We start from the raw sequence: 16,565 nt of genomic DNA on the forward strand, positions 1-16,565 counted from the left end.
GTCCAAGTACATTGCCTCCCCCAGCCAAAGTGCCTTAATCCAGTGCAAGTGCATCCTTCCCCTCCCCCACCACCCCACCATAGATGGGGCATTGTGTACAGATTGTTAACAGGTTTATTGGGTATGAAGTGAATAGTGGTGTCGTGACTTCTGGATATCATCCACTCCAACAATATCCCTTGTAGGGGGTTGGAAGATCGCCCCACCCCCACCCGTGTCTCTCTCTCCCCCCAGCCTCTCTCCCTGGCCTCCAGCTTCTCTCTCGCTATCGGCCCCCCGCCGGCCACTCTCGGGCCCAGGCCCACCGGGGGGAGGGGTGAAGAGAGTTGGAGCCTCAGATCCTGCTTCTTGTCACCACGTGAATGGAATGATTTGGGCTGAAAAGTTGGGGGAGGGGGGGGGGGGTGTGGCTTGTCACTTGTCGGTGAAAAAAATTGCAGTACAAATAGTTACATTGATTATTTTAACATGTGGTGGCCGTTGCACACCAGCCACCACACGGGCTTGACAGAGCTAGGTCTTGGTCCCGTGGCAAGGATTAACCAAGACAACTGAAGACCAGGCTCTGCTGCACAGACCTAGTGCGCACACATATCGCAGTGTGGGTTGGCCCGTGCTGCCCCTGGGCCCCTCGCCTCTTTCCAAAGAGCTACTCCCCTCCCGACCAAATAGAAACATAGAAAATAGGTGCAGGAGTAGGCCATTCGGCCCTTCTAGCCTGCACCGCCATTCAATGAGTTCATGGCTGAACATGCAACTTCAGTACCCCCTTCCTGCTTTCTCGCCATACCCCTTGATCCCCCCCCCCCCCTAGTAATCCACCTTTTCCAGCTCTTGATCCGTAGCCCTGCAGGTTACGGCGCTTGAAGCGCACAAACTAAAACAGCTCACAGACTAAAATGAAACAGAGATTTCCAATGTGTAGAGGCACGCGGTGTTAATTTGCTGCCTGCATGCCACTGACCTCGTGCCCTGCACATGCCCACAGCTCAAGGTCCCTTTGGGAGAGATGGCCCTTTCTATCCAACTGGCCTGAGGCAGGGTGACAACTTCCGGGCTGCAGCGAAACTGTTTCCGGGTCGAGCCGAGCAAGATGGCGCCGTCCATCGGTCTCCGGCTGGAATTCAGGTGTGTGTGTGTGTGTGTGTATCAAGCTTCCCCAGGTTTCGGGGTTTTTCTTTTCCGTGACTGGAATCGCGCAGTTTGTGGCCCGGGGTTTTTGGCCTCCCCCGCGGGTTTGTGTTCGGCGACACAGTCGGGCGGGTTACTGAATTTATCGCCGCCTCCACAAGGCCCCACTGTCCCCGCCTCTTGCAGCATTCAGGAGCCTAACTCTCACTTGTCGCGGTTGGGTCGGGTCGGGTTGGCTCAAAACAATTGGGTTGCCTCCTTCAATCGTGATAACAAAGACTTGCATTCATATAGCGCCTTTCACAACCTCAGCCCCGCCCCAAAGCGCATTACAGCCAATGGAGTATTTTTTGGAGTGTAGTCACTGTTGTAATGTGGGCACAGCAAGCTCCCACACACAGCAATGTGATAAATGAGCAGAGCATCTTGTTTTTTTTTTAGTGATGTTGATTGTGGGATAAATATTGGCTCGGACACCGGGGATAACTCCCCTGCTCTTCAGAATAGTGGCCGTGGGATCTTTTACGTCCACCTGAGAGAGCAGGTTTGGTTTTACATCTTGTCTGAAAGATGGCGCTCTCTCAGTGTCAGTGCACTGGAGTGTCGGGCTTGATTTTTGTCCTCGAGTCCCTGGAGTGAGACTTGAACCCCTCAACCTTCTGATTCAGAGGTGAGAGTGCGACCCACTGAGCCACAGCTGACATTAAGTCCCCCACCACACCACACCATTGCAGTGTCAGTGCCTCTTGTCCAATAGTCTGATTCTAGCACCTCTATCACTCAGTCCCAAAACTCTCTTTATTTTCTAGTTTTCTCTCTTGAAGATGGTGATTCATAGCAAGGTACAGTTCTATGGATGGTTGTGAGCAAACCTCCAGGATAGTGTCCAACTGTCCATTCTTCATATGAGATTAGACAAGTGTGCTTTCAAACTATTTAACAGTGAGGTATTACACCTGAGCTGCATCCTATTTTCACCCAGATTCTACACTTTCTAATGGCAGCAATTGAATATTATTGAATAGCAATTAGATATGCCAATCCTGGCTGTCCCCCTCTCCTCTTCTCTTCTCTTCCCCCCCCCCCCCCCCCGGGATCCTGAGCCGAATTGAATTTTGCCTCCATAGCCCATCTGCATATTTGTCATCGCTTACATAACCAATTTGTTGTTTGGATGTACAGTGAAGTGGAGAATAGAGCCAGTGGCAATGTGGAACTAGTTCCTACAGTAGGGGTATACTGCCGGGTATCTGAATTGGCTCAGATGCAAGATCCACTGCTTAGCTAAATTTCATTTAGCGAGTCTTGTATCTCATTTGTTTACATTAATCATCTACCCCCAAAAAGACTCAGCTGCCATGATAGTTCTTTGCTCACTCCAATATAGATCCTGTACCTTTAAAAGTAAATGTTATCATGTACTAATAAACACACACATTTTAATAATTTACAAAAATAGATCACACATTTTCTCACCCCACCTATCGATTACTCTTGACATCTTCCCCTCTTCTCTGGACAAAATTAACAGTCTCATCCCTGTTTTACTCTTCACCCATTTGCAGACACCACCACATCTTCCTGTACTCCCGGGCTTAGCCAAACTCGGGTCCAATGTCCTAAAGATCAATATTGATGAATGTACGTCCAGGCTAACCATTTAGCCCTGCCCTCCATTGCTGCCTCTGCCTGCCCCATGCTGACCTGTTCACTGCCCCTTATGGATCTCCAGTTGCTCACGTATCTCCCTGCTCTCTCCTCTTGTGCCTGTGGTTCCACAGAGTGAGTAAATAAGGGAAATACGGAATGCAAGGCTGGAAATACCCAATAGAGAGAAGAGGTGCGAGCAAACTCAGTTACAGCTCTTGCTGGTGGCCTGTATACTGGGTGTCTCCAAAGCTGGACGCATGAACTGTGTCTCCCACGACCCTCGCATGTTCATTTTCTAGAAAGCACAAAGCTCCCTACAAATGGCATCGGAGCAGCCAGTCCAGCCTCAGCCTTGCAAGCCTGAAGCCCACCGCTGCATGCTGACAGTCCCCATACCAGCCCAGGAAGGAAGCCATTATCTTGTGTGTACACAGCATGACTTCAGGCCACCTCCATGTCCAAATAACTCAACAATGGATTTTACAAGCTCAGCATGGCGATATTGTGGAGGGGTGTGCACTAGCTGGGTTAAAGAATCTCAATTGTTTTTTTTTCAATGTAAAACATTAAAAAATCAGGCAATCTCTCAGTGAGCCTTAAGGATCTTAAGTGAAATTTGTCTGGGGAGGACTCTGCCCTTCCTGCCGGATAAAATTAGGTATCCTGCTTTTGCTGAACAAAATTATGCGTAGTGCAAAATTGGAAACAATTGGAAAACACGAGCAGGAAGGTTATGCTTGAACTGTATAAAATACCAGTTAGGCCACAGTTAGAGTACTGCGTGCAGTTCTGGTCATCACATTACAGGAAAGATGTGATTACATGAGAGAGGGTACTGAGGAGATTTATGAGGATGTTGCTTGCACTGGAGAACTTTGGTTATGGGGAAAGATTGGAGATGCTGGGTTTGTTTTCTTTGGAACAGAGGAGGCTGAGGGGAGACCTGATTGAGGTGTATAAAATTATGAGGGGCCTGGATAGAGTGAATAAAAAGGACTTATTTCCCTTAGCAGAAGGGTCAACAACCTAGGGCCATAGATTTAAAGTAATTGGGGGGAGGTTTAGAGGGGATTTGAGGGGAAATTTCTTCACCCAGAGGGTGGTGGGGATCTGGAACTCACTGCCTGAAAGGGTGGTAGAGGCATTTAAAACCACATTTAAAAAGTACTTGGAAGTGCCGTAACCTACAGGGTTACGGACCTAGAGCTGGAATGTGAGATTAGGCTGGATAACTCTTTGTTGGCTAGCGCGGACACGATGGGCTGAAATGGCCTCCTTCCGTGCTGTAAATTTCTATGATTTCCCCCCAAGAAGCTATTGAGGCTACGTCCATTGGAAATTTCAAAACAGATTGCTAGATTTTTGTTAGGTAAGGCTATCAAGGAATATGGGACCAAGGTGGGTAGATGGAGTTAGGAAACAGATCAGCCATGAGCTAATTGAATGGCATAACAAGCTTGAGGGGTTGAATGGCTTCCCCCTGTTCATATGTTAGAGTCCTGCTTTTGGTGCCAGTATGAAAACAGGCAAAACTGGTGCAGTCAGGCGTGCTCTGCAGATGTTATGGTCAAGGTGTATTGTTGGGTTAGATTGAATCCATCCTCATCCCAATTTGGGATTGCTTGATGCTGACACTGGGTGCTCAGAGTAGAAAGCTCTTCTGTTCCCCAGCGCTGACAATTCCTCATCTTCAGGAGCACAAGGAAAGAACTCTGCTCTTTTCATTCATTTTGCATATACTTAAAAACTCACATTTGTTCGCTGTAATTAATCCATTGTAGGGGTGGTGCTGAGCTGCTCTTCAATGGGGTGAAGGATCAACACATCACGTTGCCCAGCCAGTCAACACCATGTGAGTATTGGATTTTCTTTGCTTTCATTGCTTGTTGTATAAGATGAGAGATTGTGTCGAATGGGCCTATGCTCTCTGGAGTTTAGAAGAATGAGAGGTGATCTCGTTGAAACATACAAGATTCTGAAGGGGATTGACAGGGTAGATGCTGAAAGGTTGTTTCCCTGGGCTGGAGTGTCTAGAATCAGGGGGCACAGTCTCAAGATAAGGGGTCGGCTATTTAAGATAGAGATGAAGGGGAATTTCTTCACTCAGAGGGTTGTGAATCTTTGGAATTCTCTGCCCCAGAGGACTGTGGATGCTGAGTCTCTGAGTATATTCAAGGCTGCAATCGATAGATTTTTGGAGTTGTGGGGAATCGAGGGATATGGGGATCGGGCGGGAAAGTGGAGTTGAGGTCGATGATCAGCCATGACCTTATTGAATGGCGGAGCAGGCTCGAGGGGCCGTGGGGCCTACTCCTAATTCTTGTGTTCAAAGAGTGTGGCGCACTTACTGGCAGCACATAGTAAACCAGTGGGAATGTGAAATTGCACCTGTCTCTGATCCTTTATTGGGGGTGGGGGGGGAAGAAAAGAGGGGCTGTCGGGAAGAAGATGTATGAACATATGAAAATGACAGGCAGGAAAAGACCAGCTGGTCCATCATGCCTACTTCACACTCAGGATGACCGGAGCACCGTGACGGGACATTCTCTACTTACCCCCCCCCCCCCCACAACCACACCCGCATTGCAGCCATATGATTTCCTGGGTGGGGCACAAAACCCAGAACCAATATGGAGAAACAGACTCTGGAACATTGACCTCAGGTGACCGAAACAGTCCAGGAGATCACGTGGACCAAGTGTTTGTGATCTGTTAAAAAGAAAAATTTGAATTTATATAGCGAATTTCACGTCCCAAAGCGCTTTACAGCCAATTAAATACTTTTTTTTGGAAGAGTAGTCACTGTTGTAATGTGGGAAACGCGGCAGCCGATTTGCCCACAGCAAGCTCCCACAGACAGCAATGTGATGATGACCAGATAATCTGTTTTGGTGATGTTGATTGATGGATAAATATTGACCAGGACACCAGCGATAACTCCCCAGCTCTTCTTCGAAATGGTGCCGTGGGATCTTTTACGTGCACCTGAGAGAGCAGACATTAATCCGCTTACCTTCTATATGATGCAGTATCTTCCCCAGTCAAGAACCAGATCCCACTCCATCTTGAAGACATGCAGAAGGTCAGCACCCACCACACCAGCCGGCAACGCATTCCCGAGGCTCACTACTCTCCAGGAAAAGAAGAACTGCCTAACATCCAATCTGTTCGTACTTTTGTGTAGTTTAAACGCATGTCCCCTAATGAGGGTCACTGATGTACAGTGACTGAATAAAACATTCTGCTTTAATCGCATGGGATCCTTACCGGTGTTTGGGGGATTGCATCCACCTTACCATAAAAACTGCAAACTACTAACCTTGCACATAATGTACTTCACGAATAACTTCGGGAATCATTGGCTCCAACGAACCCAAGTCACTTGCCCTGGTTTAGAGAGGTTTGGTTGCCATGTTCTAACTAGCGCCATAATTAGTTTATTATCGCTTCATTGTCCTTGCCTGTTTCTGTAAACTCTCACTTGTTGGCGTGTGTTTGATTGGTGAAGTTGCAGGGGGACAGTGAAGTTATCCAGCTATTGTCCTGTGATTATAGCGGTAGTTAGAATCAGTGAAGGAGTGGAAAGTTGTTGGTTACCAGATTTGGAACTGATTTCGTGGCTCAGTGAGCAGTGCTCAGGCCTCTGAATCAGAATGTTGTGGGAAGGTGCCGTCTTTCGGATGGGACGTTAAACCGAGGCCCTGTCTGCCCCCTCAGACAGACGTAAAAGATCCCATGGCCCTATTTTGTAAAAGATCCATGACCCTATTTTGAAGAAGAGCCAGGGGAGTTCCCCCCAAGTGTCCAGCGAACATTTATCCCTCAACCAACAGCAGCAAAACAGATTATCTGGTCATTATCACATTGCTGTTTGTGGGACCTTGCTGTGGGCAAATTGGCTGCCACATTTCCGACATGACAACAGTGACTACACTTCAAAAGTTCTTCATTGGCTATGGAGTGCTTTGGGACGTGCTGAGGTCATGAGAGGCGCTATATAAATACAAGACTTCTTTTTTCTATCTGCCTCCTTTCCTGAAACAGCTGAGCCTTGCCAGGATACAGTTCCGTGGGGCATCATCAGTCCTCCAGTGCCATGTCAAAGCTGCCATACTTCATGTCTTAATGTTAGCGTTACTTCAGCTGCAGGGCATCACAGCTGAGCTCAACCTTGTACGAATTCAGTGTTCAAATGCGCACTTTCCGGCATACATTAATGGGCCTGCAGCTTTCGTGGTCATTCTTCCTGGCGCTTTCCCACATATTGTCAGATTTATTCACTTCAGTTTCGGAACTTGCCGCTGCGGGATTTGAACTCCCGACCTCTGGGCCGCGAGTCCACGACGCTATCGTGCCCAATATGTGCTTAAAAATTCACAGCAGTCGCTCTGTGTGCTGTGGTGCCTTTAGCTCTTCAAGGCTGACTTTCGATTCACGAAAGCACTGCCCCCTGCGGAGTACAAGTGTGTGAAAGTGCGGCATTCTTCCACTCCGCATTAATCTTTGATTTTTTTTTCACAGGTTGTGGTTGGCTTTGCTCTTTATAATGCTATGTTCTGTATGTGTGTGTGTGGATATAATAGCAGACAGCATTTTATGATCACAATTTTGAGGTGCTTTGAAACAAGTGTCTTGTTTTTTTTCTTCTGCTTATCTAATTGCTCTTCATCCTGTTTCTGATCCAAAAACAATTATGCTTTGAACAACTCCAGGTGGGAGATGGAATTCTATCTGTCCCGACGCTCCGAGTTCACAAACCAGGTCTCTTTGCACCCTATCAAGTTTTGTGTGGTATATTATTTATTACATATATATATTCTTGTATGGTTGCTATGGCTGGTGTGTGGAATTTTGACTGTCTTTCCCTCTTTTGTACTCTAGCCATTCCACAGACCGTCCCTCTATTTTTCCCCCTCTCCCACCCCCGCCCAGGGTCAGGTAAGGTACGGGCCAGTGGCCGTAGCAGTGCTAGGCAACCGTGGCATTGCCCTAACAATGCAGCCTGAAACGTGACAATTGTCCCGCTGAGGAGCACTCAATATTGTTCTCAGAATGGAAAACAGGGGGGGGGAAAGAGCTCTCCGCTACATCACAGCTTTCCGCGGTCAGGAATCTCAAAGTGTTTGATTTAAATAATGGTGAGTGGGTAGGAAGGCGAAAGAAAATGCCTTTACCGGCCAAATGAGCGAAAACCGCAATGGCTTCTCCTGAAGGTTGGCTCACTGCTTACACCCCCCCCCCCTACCATGGTTCAGCAAGGTTATCTGGTGTGGCACTGGGCCACACGGACTACGGAAGTCCCAAGTTTGATCGCCAAGCCTTGTCTCAGCCGGAAATTGGGTCACGCCGCTACAATTGACGCCCTGGATTCTCATCGTTTACAAATCCCTCCATGGCCTTGCTCCCTCCTTATCACTGTCGTCTCTTTCAGCCTCACAACCCCACAGGATGTCTGCGCTCCTCAAATTCTGCCCTCTTGAGCATTCCTGGTTATAACTGCTCAACCATCGGTGGCCGTGCCTTCAGCTGCTTGGGCCATAAACTCAGGAACTCCCTCCCTAAACCTCGCCGCCTCTCTTCCTCTCTTTCTCTGTTTAAGACGCTCCTTAAAACCTCCCTCTCTGACCAAGCTTTTGGTCACCTGCCGTAATTTGTCCAGCAATGAGAGACACTGATTTGAGGAATGGATGGAGAAAATTGGCGAAAAGAGGTGGGAGAAAACAGCTCGGCAGAGGGATTTTTTCGTCTTTAAGAGATGTTCAACAACATAATACAATATAAACTTTTATATCCTACATAATAAACATATGTGTATAAAAGTTTACAGCACCTTGAGGCTTAATGTAGTATCATAGAATGGTTACAGCATGGAAGAAGGCCATTCGGCCCATTGTGCTCATGCCGGCTCTCTACAAGAGCACTTCAGCTAGTCCCACTCCCCGCCCTTTCCCAGTAGCCCTGCAACTGCTCAGCCATGATCTTATTGAATGGCGGAGCAAGCTCGAGGGGCCAAATGGTCTACTCCTGCTCCTATTTCTTTATGCTCTTTCAGGTACTCATCCAACTCACTTTTGAAAGCCATGATTGAGTCTGCCTCCACCACCCTTTCAGGCCGTGCATTCCAGATCCTAACCACTCGCTGCGTACAAAAGTTTTTTCTTATGTCGCCTTTGGTTCTTTTGCCAATCACCTTAAATCTGTGTCCTCTGGTTCTCGACCCTTCTGCCAATGGGAACAGTTTCTCTCCACCTACTCTGTCCAGACCCCTCATGGTTTTTGAACACCTCTATCAAACCTCCTCACAATCTTCTCTGCTGTAAGGAGAACAACCCCAGCTTCTCCAGGCTATCCACATAACTGAAGTCCCTCATTCCTGGAATCATTCTCGTAAATCTTTTCTGCACCCTCTCCGAGGCCTTCATGTCCTTCCTCTAATGCCCTGCCCAGAAATTGGACACAATAGTTCAGTTGAGGCCGAACCAGTGTTTTATGCAGATTCATCATAATAGCCACGTTTTTGTACTCCATACCTCTATTCATGAAGCCCAGGATTCCATAATCTGCTTTCTCAACCTACCCTGTCACCATCATCCATTTGTGCACATATATCCCGAGGTCGTTCTGTTCATGCGCCCCCTTTAGCATTGTACCTTTCAGTTTATATTTCCTCTCATTCTTTCTGCCAACATGTATCACGTCGCACTTTTCTCCGTTGCATATCATCTGCCATGTGTCCGCCCATTCCACCAGCCAGTCTATGTCCTCTTGAAGTCTTATCACTATCCCCCTCACTGTTCACTATAGTAGTTTTGTGTGATCTGCAAATTTTGAAATTGTGCCCTGTATATCCACATCCAAATCATTAATGTATCAAGAAAAGCAGAGGTCTTAGAACTGACCCCTGGGGAAAATCACTCTATACCTTCCTCCAGTCTGACAAACAACCGTTCACCAATACTCTTGTTTCCTGTCACTTAGCCAAGTTCGTATCCATGCTGCCACTGTCCCTTTTATTTCATGGGCTTCAATTTTGCTGACAAGCCTATTATGTGACACTTTGTCGAACGCCTTTTGGAAATTCATGTACAACCGCATTGTCCTCTTCAACCCTCTCTGTTACCTGTGAATACAACAACAACTTGCATTTATATAGCATGTTTAATGTAGTAAACCGTCACAAGGCACTTCACGGGAGCGTTATCAAACAAAAATTGACACCAAGCCAAAGAAGATGACATTTAGGACGAGTGACTAAAAGCTTGGTCAAAGAGATAGGTTTTAAGGAGCACCTTAAAGGAGGAGAATTAGAGAGTGAGAGGCGGAGAGGTTTAGGGAGTGGCGTGCTTCCTTGTTTTGATTCGTGTTCGCAATGTGAGACCTTCAGTCAGTTTACTTCAGGTCCTTGGACGGAAATGTGTACACTTAAGTGGTAGTGAACTTCATTAAATGAGATCCATTGCTTTGTGGATGAGAGAAAGCTGGAATAGTCACTTATCAAATGCTAAATTACACTAATTATGTCTTTTTGTGTATGTCTACAAAACAGTGCACAAAAGCTCGCGGAGTAATTTTTTAGGGATGTTAATCCCCCCCCGCCCCCCACACCCCTTAACATATGCACTGTCGGAGGTGCCGTCTTTCGGATGAGACATTAAACTGAAATCCCGTCTAGACCCTTAGGTGGATGTAAAATCTCACACGCCACTATCTCGGGGAAGAGCAGGGGCGTCCTGCCCGGTGTCCTGGTCAATATTTATCCCTCAAACAACATCACTTAAAACAGATAATCGGGTCATTATCTCATTACTGTTTGTGGGAGCTTGCTGTGCGCAAATTGGCGGCCGCATTTGCTACACTACAACAGTGACGACATATCACAGTGCAGCTGATCTCCCTCCATATCCTTAGGAAGCTGCTGAGTCATACACCTGTTTAAAAAAAAAATATGGATGTAGGAATGCGCCGTCTAGGTAAGGCTGCCAGTTTCAGTGCAGTGACCTTATGATCGCTGGCTGCAGAAGTTTGCCCTCTGGATCTCCACATTACGTAGCAGAGATCGGCGCTTGATGCCGAACGGTCAATGACGCACCATGCTGGCGTTCTCAGAAGGCGATCCAAAACTCCGGTAAAGTGTAAAAGCTAGTATCAACCCAGGGACGCCGAGTGTATTAGCAAAGATCTGGAAAGCGGGCTCCTGGGAATGGAAGGAGAGCGTGCTGTTCAAAACAGGAGAGGGAGAGGGTGGCTGGGGGGTGGAAAGACAAGGAGGGTGGGGGAAGAGAGGTGTGGGGCGGTGGAGGTGGAGCGAACTCCAGTCAACAAATTTGGCAGTGATTGCAGGATGCACTATAATTCGGAGCAGCTGCCAGGTTGGAGCAGATCTGCATTTCCAGCTGTTCTGCAAATTAGTTTCAAATATTGATTTATCTTGCCTTCAAAAAGTACAATTCTTGCATATTATACTGGCTGGTTTTCCCTCATCCATCCATCCCTCCCCAGTGGAATTGCCGGCGTACAGTCTTGGGGTCTGAAGGTACACAGTTGTTGTGCTATTCACTTGCGAAGATGGAGCTGTGTTTAACATGCCCTGTCCCTTTAAGACCACTGTTCAGGTGTTCCCTGCAAGGAAGGGCTCTAAAATGGCACGTCCTGAGGTTGAATAGGGACAAATTGCTGAGAAGTTTTTGTAGATTAGCAACTGCTTTTCTTGCTTAGTGTCCCTGGGCAGAGGCAGGTTACCAAGGGCAGAGAAACCATCAGACTTTTGCTCTCTTTTTAAGTGTTTTTGGCACTTAAAAGTGTGATGGACCTGCACTAACTGCATGATTTTCACTCGCAGTAATCGCACCAAAGGAGGCCATACAACCCATTGTGCCTGCTCCTTGAAAGAGCCCCTGCCCTTTCCCTATAGCCCTGCACAATTTTCCCCTTCAAGTATGTATCCAATTCCCTTTTGAAAGTTATTATTAATTCTGCGTGCACCACCCGTAAGTCGGAGGTTTGCTGTTTTATAAGAACGGAAGTTTCATGCACTTTGCACAAAGTGTCGCCATCTAATGTGGGGCTGTTTAAACCAGCAACTCTGATAGTCCAGTTAACACAGCTCGGGTCACTCAGAGTCTAATTGCTTGATCAGAAACTTTGAAAACTGTGAAGTGCTCATCAGTTTAAGCACCAGGTTAAAGTGCCCAGCTTTAAATAAAAAAAATTTTTTAAAGAAAGTTTTGCATCGTTATTGAAGTGTGATGTCTGGCACAGGGCTGACGTACTTGTTTTCAATATATTACTATCTATCACATCTCCTCTGGCATTGCTCATTGTAAATCAGAAAATATACTGTTTATTAAAAAAAGAAAGACTTGCATTTATATAGCGCCTGTCACGACCACTGGACCCCCCCCCAATGCGCTTTACTGCCAATGAAGTTCTTTTTGGAGTGTAGTCACTGTTGTAATGTGGGAAACGCAACAGCCAATTTGTGCACAGCAAGCTCCCACAAACAGCAATGTGATAATGACCAGTTAATCTGTTTTATTGATGTTGATTGAGGGATACATATCGGTCAGGACACCGGGAACAACGCCTCTACTCTTCTTTGAAATAGTGCTGTGAGATCTTTTGCGTTCACCTGAGAGAGCAGAAGGGACTTCAGTTTAACGTCTCATCTGAAAGACGGCACCTCCTATGATACAGCACTCGCTCCGCACTGTACTGGAATGTCAGCCTAGATTTACATGCTCAAATCTCTGGAGTGGGACTTGAGCCCACAACCTTCTGACTCAAGCGAGGATACTACCAACTTTTTTTGTGGGAACTTGCTGTGTGCAAATTGGCTGTTGCGTTTCATACACTCATAAGAACATAAGAAATAGGAGCAGGAATGGGCCATATGGCCCCTCGAGCCTGCTCCGCCATTCAATACGATCATGGCTGATCCGATCATGGCTGATTCCATCAATGATTACACCTAAAAGTATTTCATTAATTGTAAATTACTTTGCGACATCCTGAGGTTGCGAAAGGAGCCATATAAATGCGTGTTCTTTCTTGCTTCTTTGTCTATTTGTACTCAGTCCCACTTCACCTCACCTGCCCACGGCCCATCCTGTGCCACGAGAGGCTCCTGTCCTTCTGCTGCCTTTGTTGGGAAACCAACCATTTGTTTTAAAAGCAAAAGAAACGGGTCATAGCACGAACAGCGATTGAAAACTAAATTGTGGATTTTCCAACAAAGTACATCAGTCAGGAGCTGCACAGAATCAGCTGAGGGGCATGCGAAGGATGGTCAGCGGAACTGGTTACAGATGGACAGGGGAGCAATGGGTGTGTGAGGTGGACACTGGCCAGGACACCACTTTTCATTGGCTATAAAGTGCATTGAGATTTGAAATGCACTCGATAAATGCAAGTCGAATCACAGAAGGATACAGCACAGAAGGAGGCCATTTGCTCCACCGAGCCTCTGGCGGCTCTTTGGTCGAGCTCTCCAATTAGCCCCACTCCCCTGCGCTCTCCCCATAGCCCTGCAAATGAGTTTCCTTTTTTAAGTATTTATCCAATTCTATTTTGCATGTTCATATTGAATCTACTCCCACCGCCCTTTCAAGCAGTGCATTCGAGATCACCACAACTCGCTGTTTTAAAAAAAAAAAGTTTCCTCACATCGCCTCTGGTTCTTTTGCCAATTGCATAAATCTGTTTGTGCTAGTTAACCGCTCTTCTGCCTCTGGAAATCGTTTCTCCTTATTTACTCTTATCCGAACCAATCCTGATTTTGATCACCGCTACCAAATCTCCTCTTAACCTTCTCTGCTTCAAGGAGAACAACCCCAGCTTCTCCAGTCTCTCCACCTAACTGAAGTCCCGCATCCCTGGTACCATTCTAGTAAAGAGGTTCCTTCACTTTATTTATTCCTTCTGCCGTTGACTCCTCCGTACAGCTACGTTGGGTTTGTATAATTCAAGTGCGTATACGCTGTTAAAAGGGAACCCTGTCCCTTTAAGATAAAATGGCCCCGTCATGTCCCGGTGAGGTGTGGGAGATGCTGTTGTGTTTAATATTCTGTTCACACGCTGCTCATTACCAGCTGGTCATTCTGTGTTAGTTTGAAGAGTCCTGTTTGCTGAACTCTGAACAAAGTTTAAACGGGCTGTGCCTCTGTGCAAATCACATTTTAAAAAGGCAAGTTTCTGCCTAATTAAACAAAGAGTGGTGACTCTGTGCAACATCTGTGAAAATCCATCTTCTCCCTCATTCTTTACACAAACCGGGGCTTTGTTACGCGCCATTCACTTGTAAATGTAGCCATTGATCCTGCAGCCTGGACTTTATTGGGGGGTGGGGCGGGGCGTGGGGGGAGGGAGAGAGTGGAGGAGAGAAAGATGAGGATGGATGGCACATTTAGGCTGTTTTTTATATCGGGTTAAGTGCTGGCTTTCCTGAACTCGGTTCTTGAAACCTGAAGGCACAGCCTCAAAATACGGGGGAGCCAATTTAAAACCGAGTTGAGAAGAAATTTCTTCTCCCAGAGGGTTGTGAGTCTGTGGAATTCTCTGCCCAAGGAAGCAGTTGAGGCTAGCTCATTGAATGTATTCAAATCACAGATAGATAGATTTATGACCAATAAGGGAATTAAGGGTTATGGGGAGCGGGCGGGTAAGTGGAGCTGAGTCCACGGCCAGATCAGCCATGATCTTTTTGAATGGCGGAGCAGGCTCGAGGGGCTAGATGGCCTACTCCTGTTCCTAATTCTTATGTTCTTATAAATGTGTTAGATTTGCTTCGGCAGGCTGCTTGGAGGGCCAGATTTCTATCAAAGAAGGAAGCACCTTGCATTCTTACAGCGCCTTTCACATATTTGGGGTGTCCGAAAGCACTTCACAGTCACTGAAGTACTTAATTTTTGAAGTGTAGTCACTGTTGTAATGGTGGTAAAAGTGGTAACCGACATGCTCACAATGTTCCCTCTAATTTTTTGGGGAGGGCCGCGCGGCCCATTCAAAATTCTGCACATGCGCGTTTTTTCCCTTTTTAAAAGCCAGCTGCACGGGACCTCCAGAGCGCTGCGTGGCCACGCAGCTTAAAAGGAACATTGCTCACAACACAAGCAGCAGTAGGATAAATGAGCAAGTAATAAGTTTTCGTTAAAAACTTAGCATATGTGGCGAGCTTTCTCCTGGGCTGCTGTCAGCGCTGTGAAACCCGAGCACTATAAGCCAGCGGCACTCGCGGAGACTTTGCACGTGTAACAGCAGCTGACCCCATCTTATCAAACTGCTTGTGCCGTCGATGGCACTCAACGCAGTTACCTGCTTTCTCACGGGTCTCCCGAGAGGGGGGCAAAAGAAAGAAAGAACTTTCATTTATAAAGCACCTTTCATGACCTCGAGACGTCCCAAAGTGCTTCATAGCCAATGACGTACATTTTCTTTTATGTGTAGTTACTGTTGTAACGTAGGAAACGCGGACTGGTTGGGCCGAGCGGCCTGCTCCCAAGTTACAATCTCGATGTAATTCTGTTTCGATCATGGCTTTAACCTTTTGGCTGCAGCCCTGCTCCATTGTCTCTGGAAGGTCAACGGTGCAAAACACCAGAGAAAATTGCAAGGAGCAAAGAAATCACCTGCTGAGATAGTGTGGTGCTGGAGGCTTCATTCAGGCCTGCCGCAGAAGTTGGTGCTGCCTCTGGCAGTGTAATATAAATCGTACACTGGTCACCTAATCCAAACCAAACAGCAACAATTGGTCAGCTTGTTACTGTAAGGAAATGTGGGTGTGTTTGTGGGTGTGTGGATATATATATATATATATATGTATATATATATATGTGTGTGTGTGTGTGTATATATGTGTGTGTGTGTGTGTATATATGTGTGTGTGTGTGTGTATATATATGTGTGTGTGTGTATATATATATGTGTGTGTGTGTGTGTGTATATATATGTGTGTGTGTGTGTATATATATGTGTGTGTGTGTGTATATATATGTGTGTGTGTGTGTATATATATGTGTGTGTGTGTGTATATATATATGTGTGTGTGTGTGTATATATATATATATGTGTGTGTGTTGTGTATATATGTGTGTGTGTTGTGTATATATGTGTGTGTGTTGTGTATATATGTGTGTGTGGTGTGTTTATATATGTGTGTTGTGTATATATGTATGTGTGTGTGTGTTGTGTGTATATGTATGTGTGTGTGTTGTGTGTATATGTGTATGTGTGTGTTGTGTATATATGTATGTGTGTGTGTTGTGTATATATGTATGTGTGTGTGTTGTGTATATATGTGTATGTGTGTGTTGTGTATATATGTGTATGTGTGTGTTGTGTATATATGTGTGTGTGTGTGTTGTGTATATATGTGTGTGTGTGTGTGTGTGTTGTAGAAACATAGAAAATAGGTGCAGGAGTAGGCCATTCGGCCCTTATAGCCTGCACCACCATTCAATGAGTTCATGGCTGAACATGCAACTTCAGTACCCCATTCCTGCTTTCTCGTCATACTCCTTGATCCCCCTAGTAGTAAGGACTTCATCTAACTTCTTTTTGAATATATTTAGTGAATTGGCCTCAACAACTTTCTGTGGTAGAGAATTCCACAGGTTCACCACTCTCTGGGTGAAGAAGTTCCTCCTCATCTCGGTCCTAAATGGCTTACCCCTTATCCTTAGACTGTGTCCCCTGGTTCTGGACTTCACCAACATTGGGAACATTCTTCCTGCATCTAACCTGTCTAACCCCGTCAGAATTTTAAACGTTTCTATGAGGTCCCCTCTCAT

General features: G+C 46.3%; 1 protein-coding gene across 1 annotated transcript in view; it reads left to right on the forward strand.

Moving 5' to 3' along the window:
• Positions 1–1,043: 1,043 nt before the first annotated feature.
• The window catches only part of urm1 (ubiquitin related modifier 1), a 72,753-nt gene continuing 57,231 nt past the window's right edge, over positions 1,044–16,565 (forward strand). Inside the window, exons 1-2 of the mRNA XM_070863365.1 lie at positions 1,044–1,128; positions 4,563–4,633. Of these exons, the coding sequence (XP_070719466.1) occupies positions 1,094–1,128; positions 4,563–4,633 (106 nt within the window). The 5' untranslated portion in view covers positions 1,044–1,093. The remainder of the gene's footprint in view (positions 1,129–4,562; positions 4,634–16,565) is intronic.

The sequence above is a fragment of the Pristiophorus japonicus genome, chromosome 20 (genome assembly GCF_044704955.1).
Source record: "Pristiophorus japonicus isolate sPriJap1 chromosome 20, sPriJap1.hap1, whole genome shotgun sequence".
NCBI classification, from domain to species: Eukaryota; Metazoa; Chordata; class Chondrichthyes; family Pristiophoridae; genus Pristiophorus; species Pristiophorus japonicus.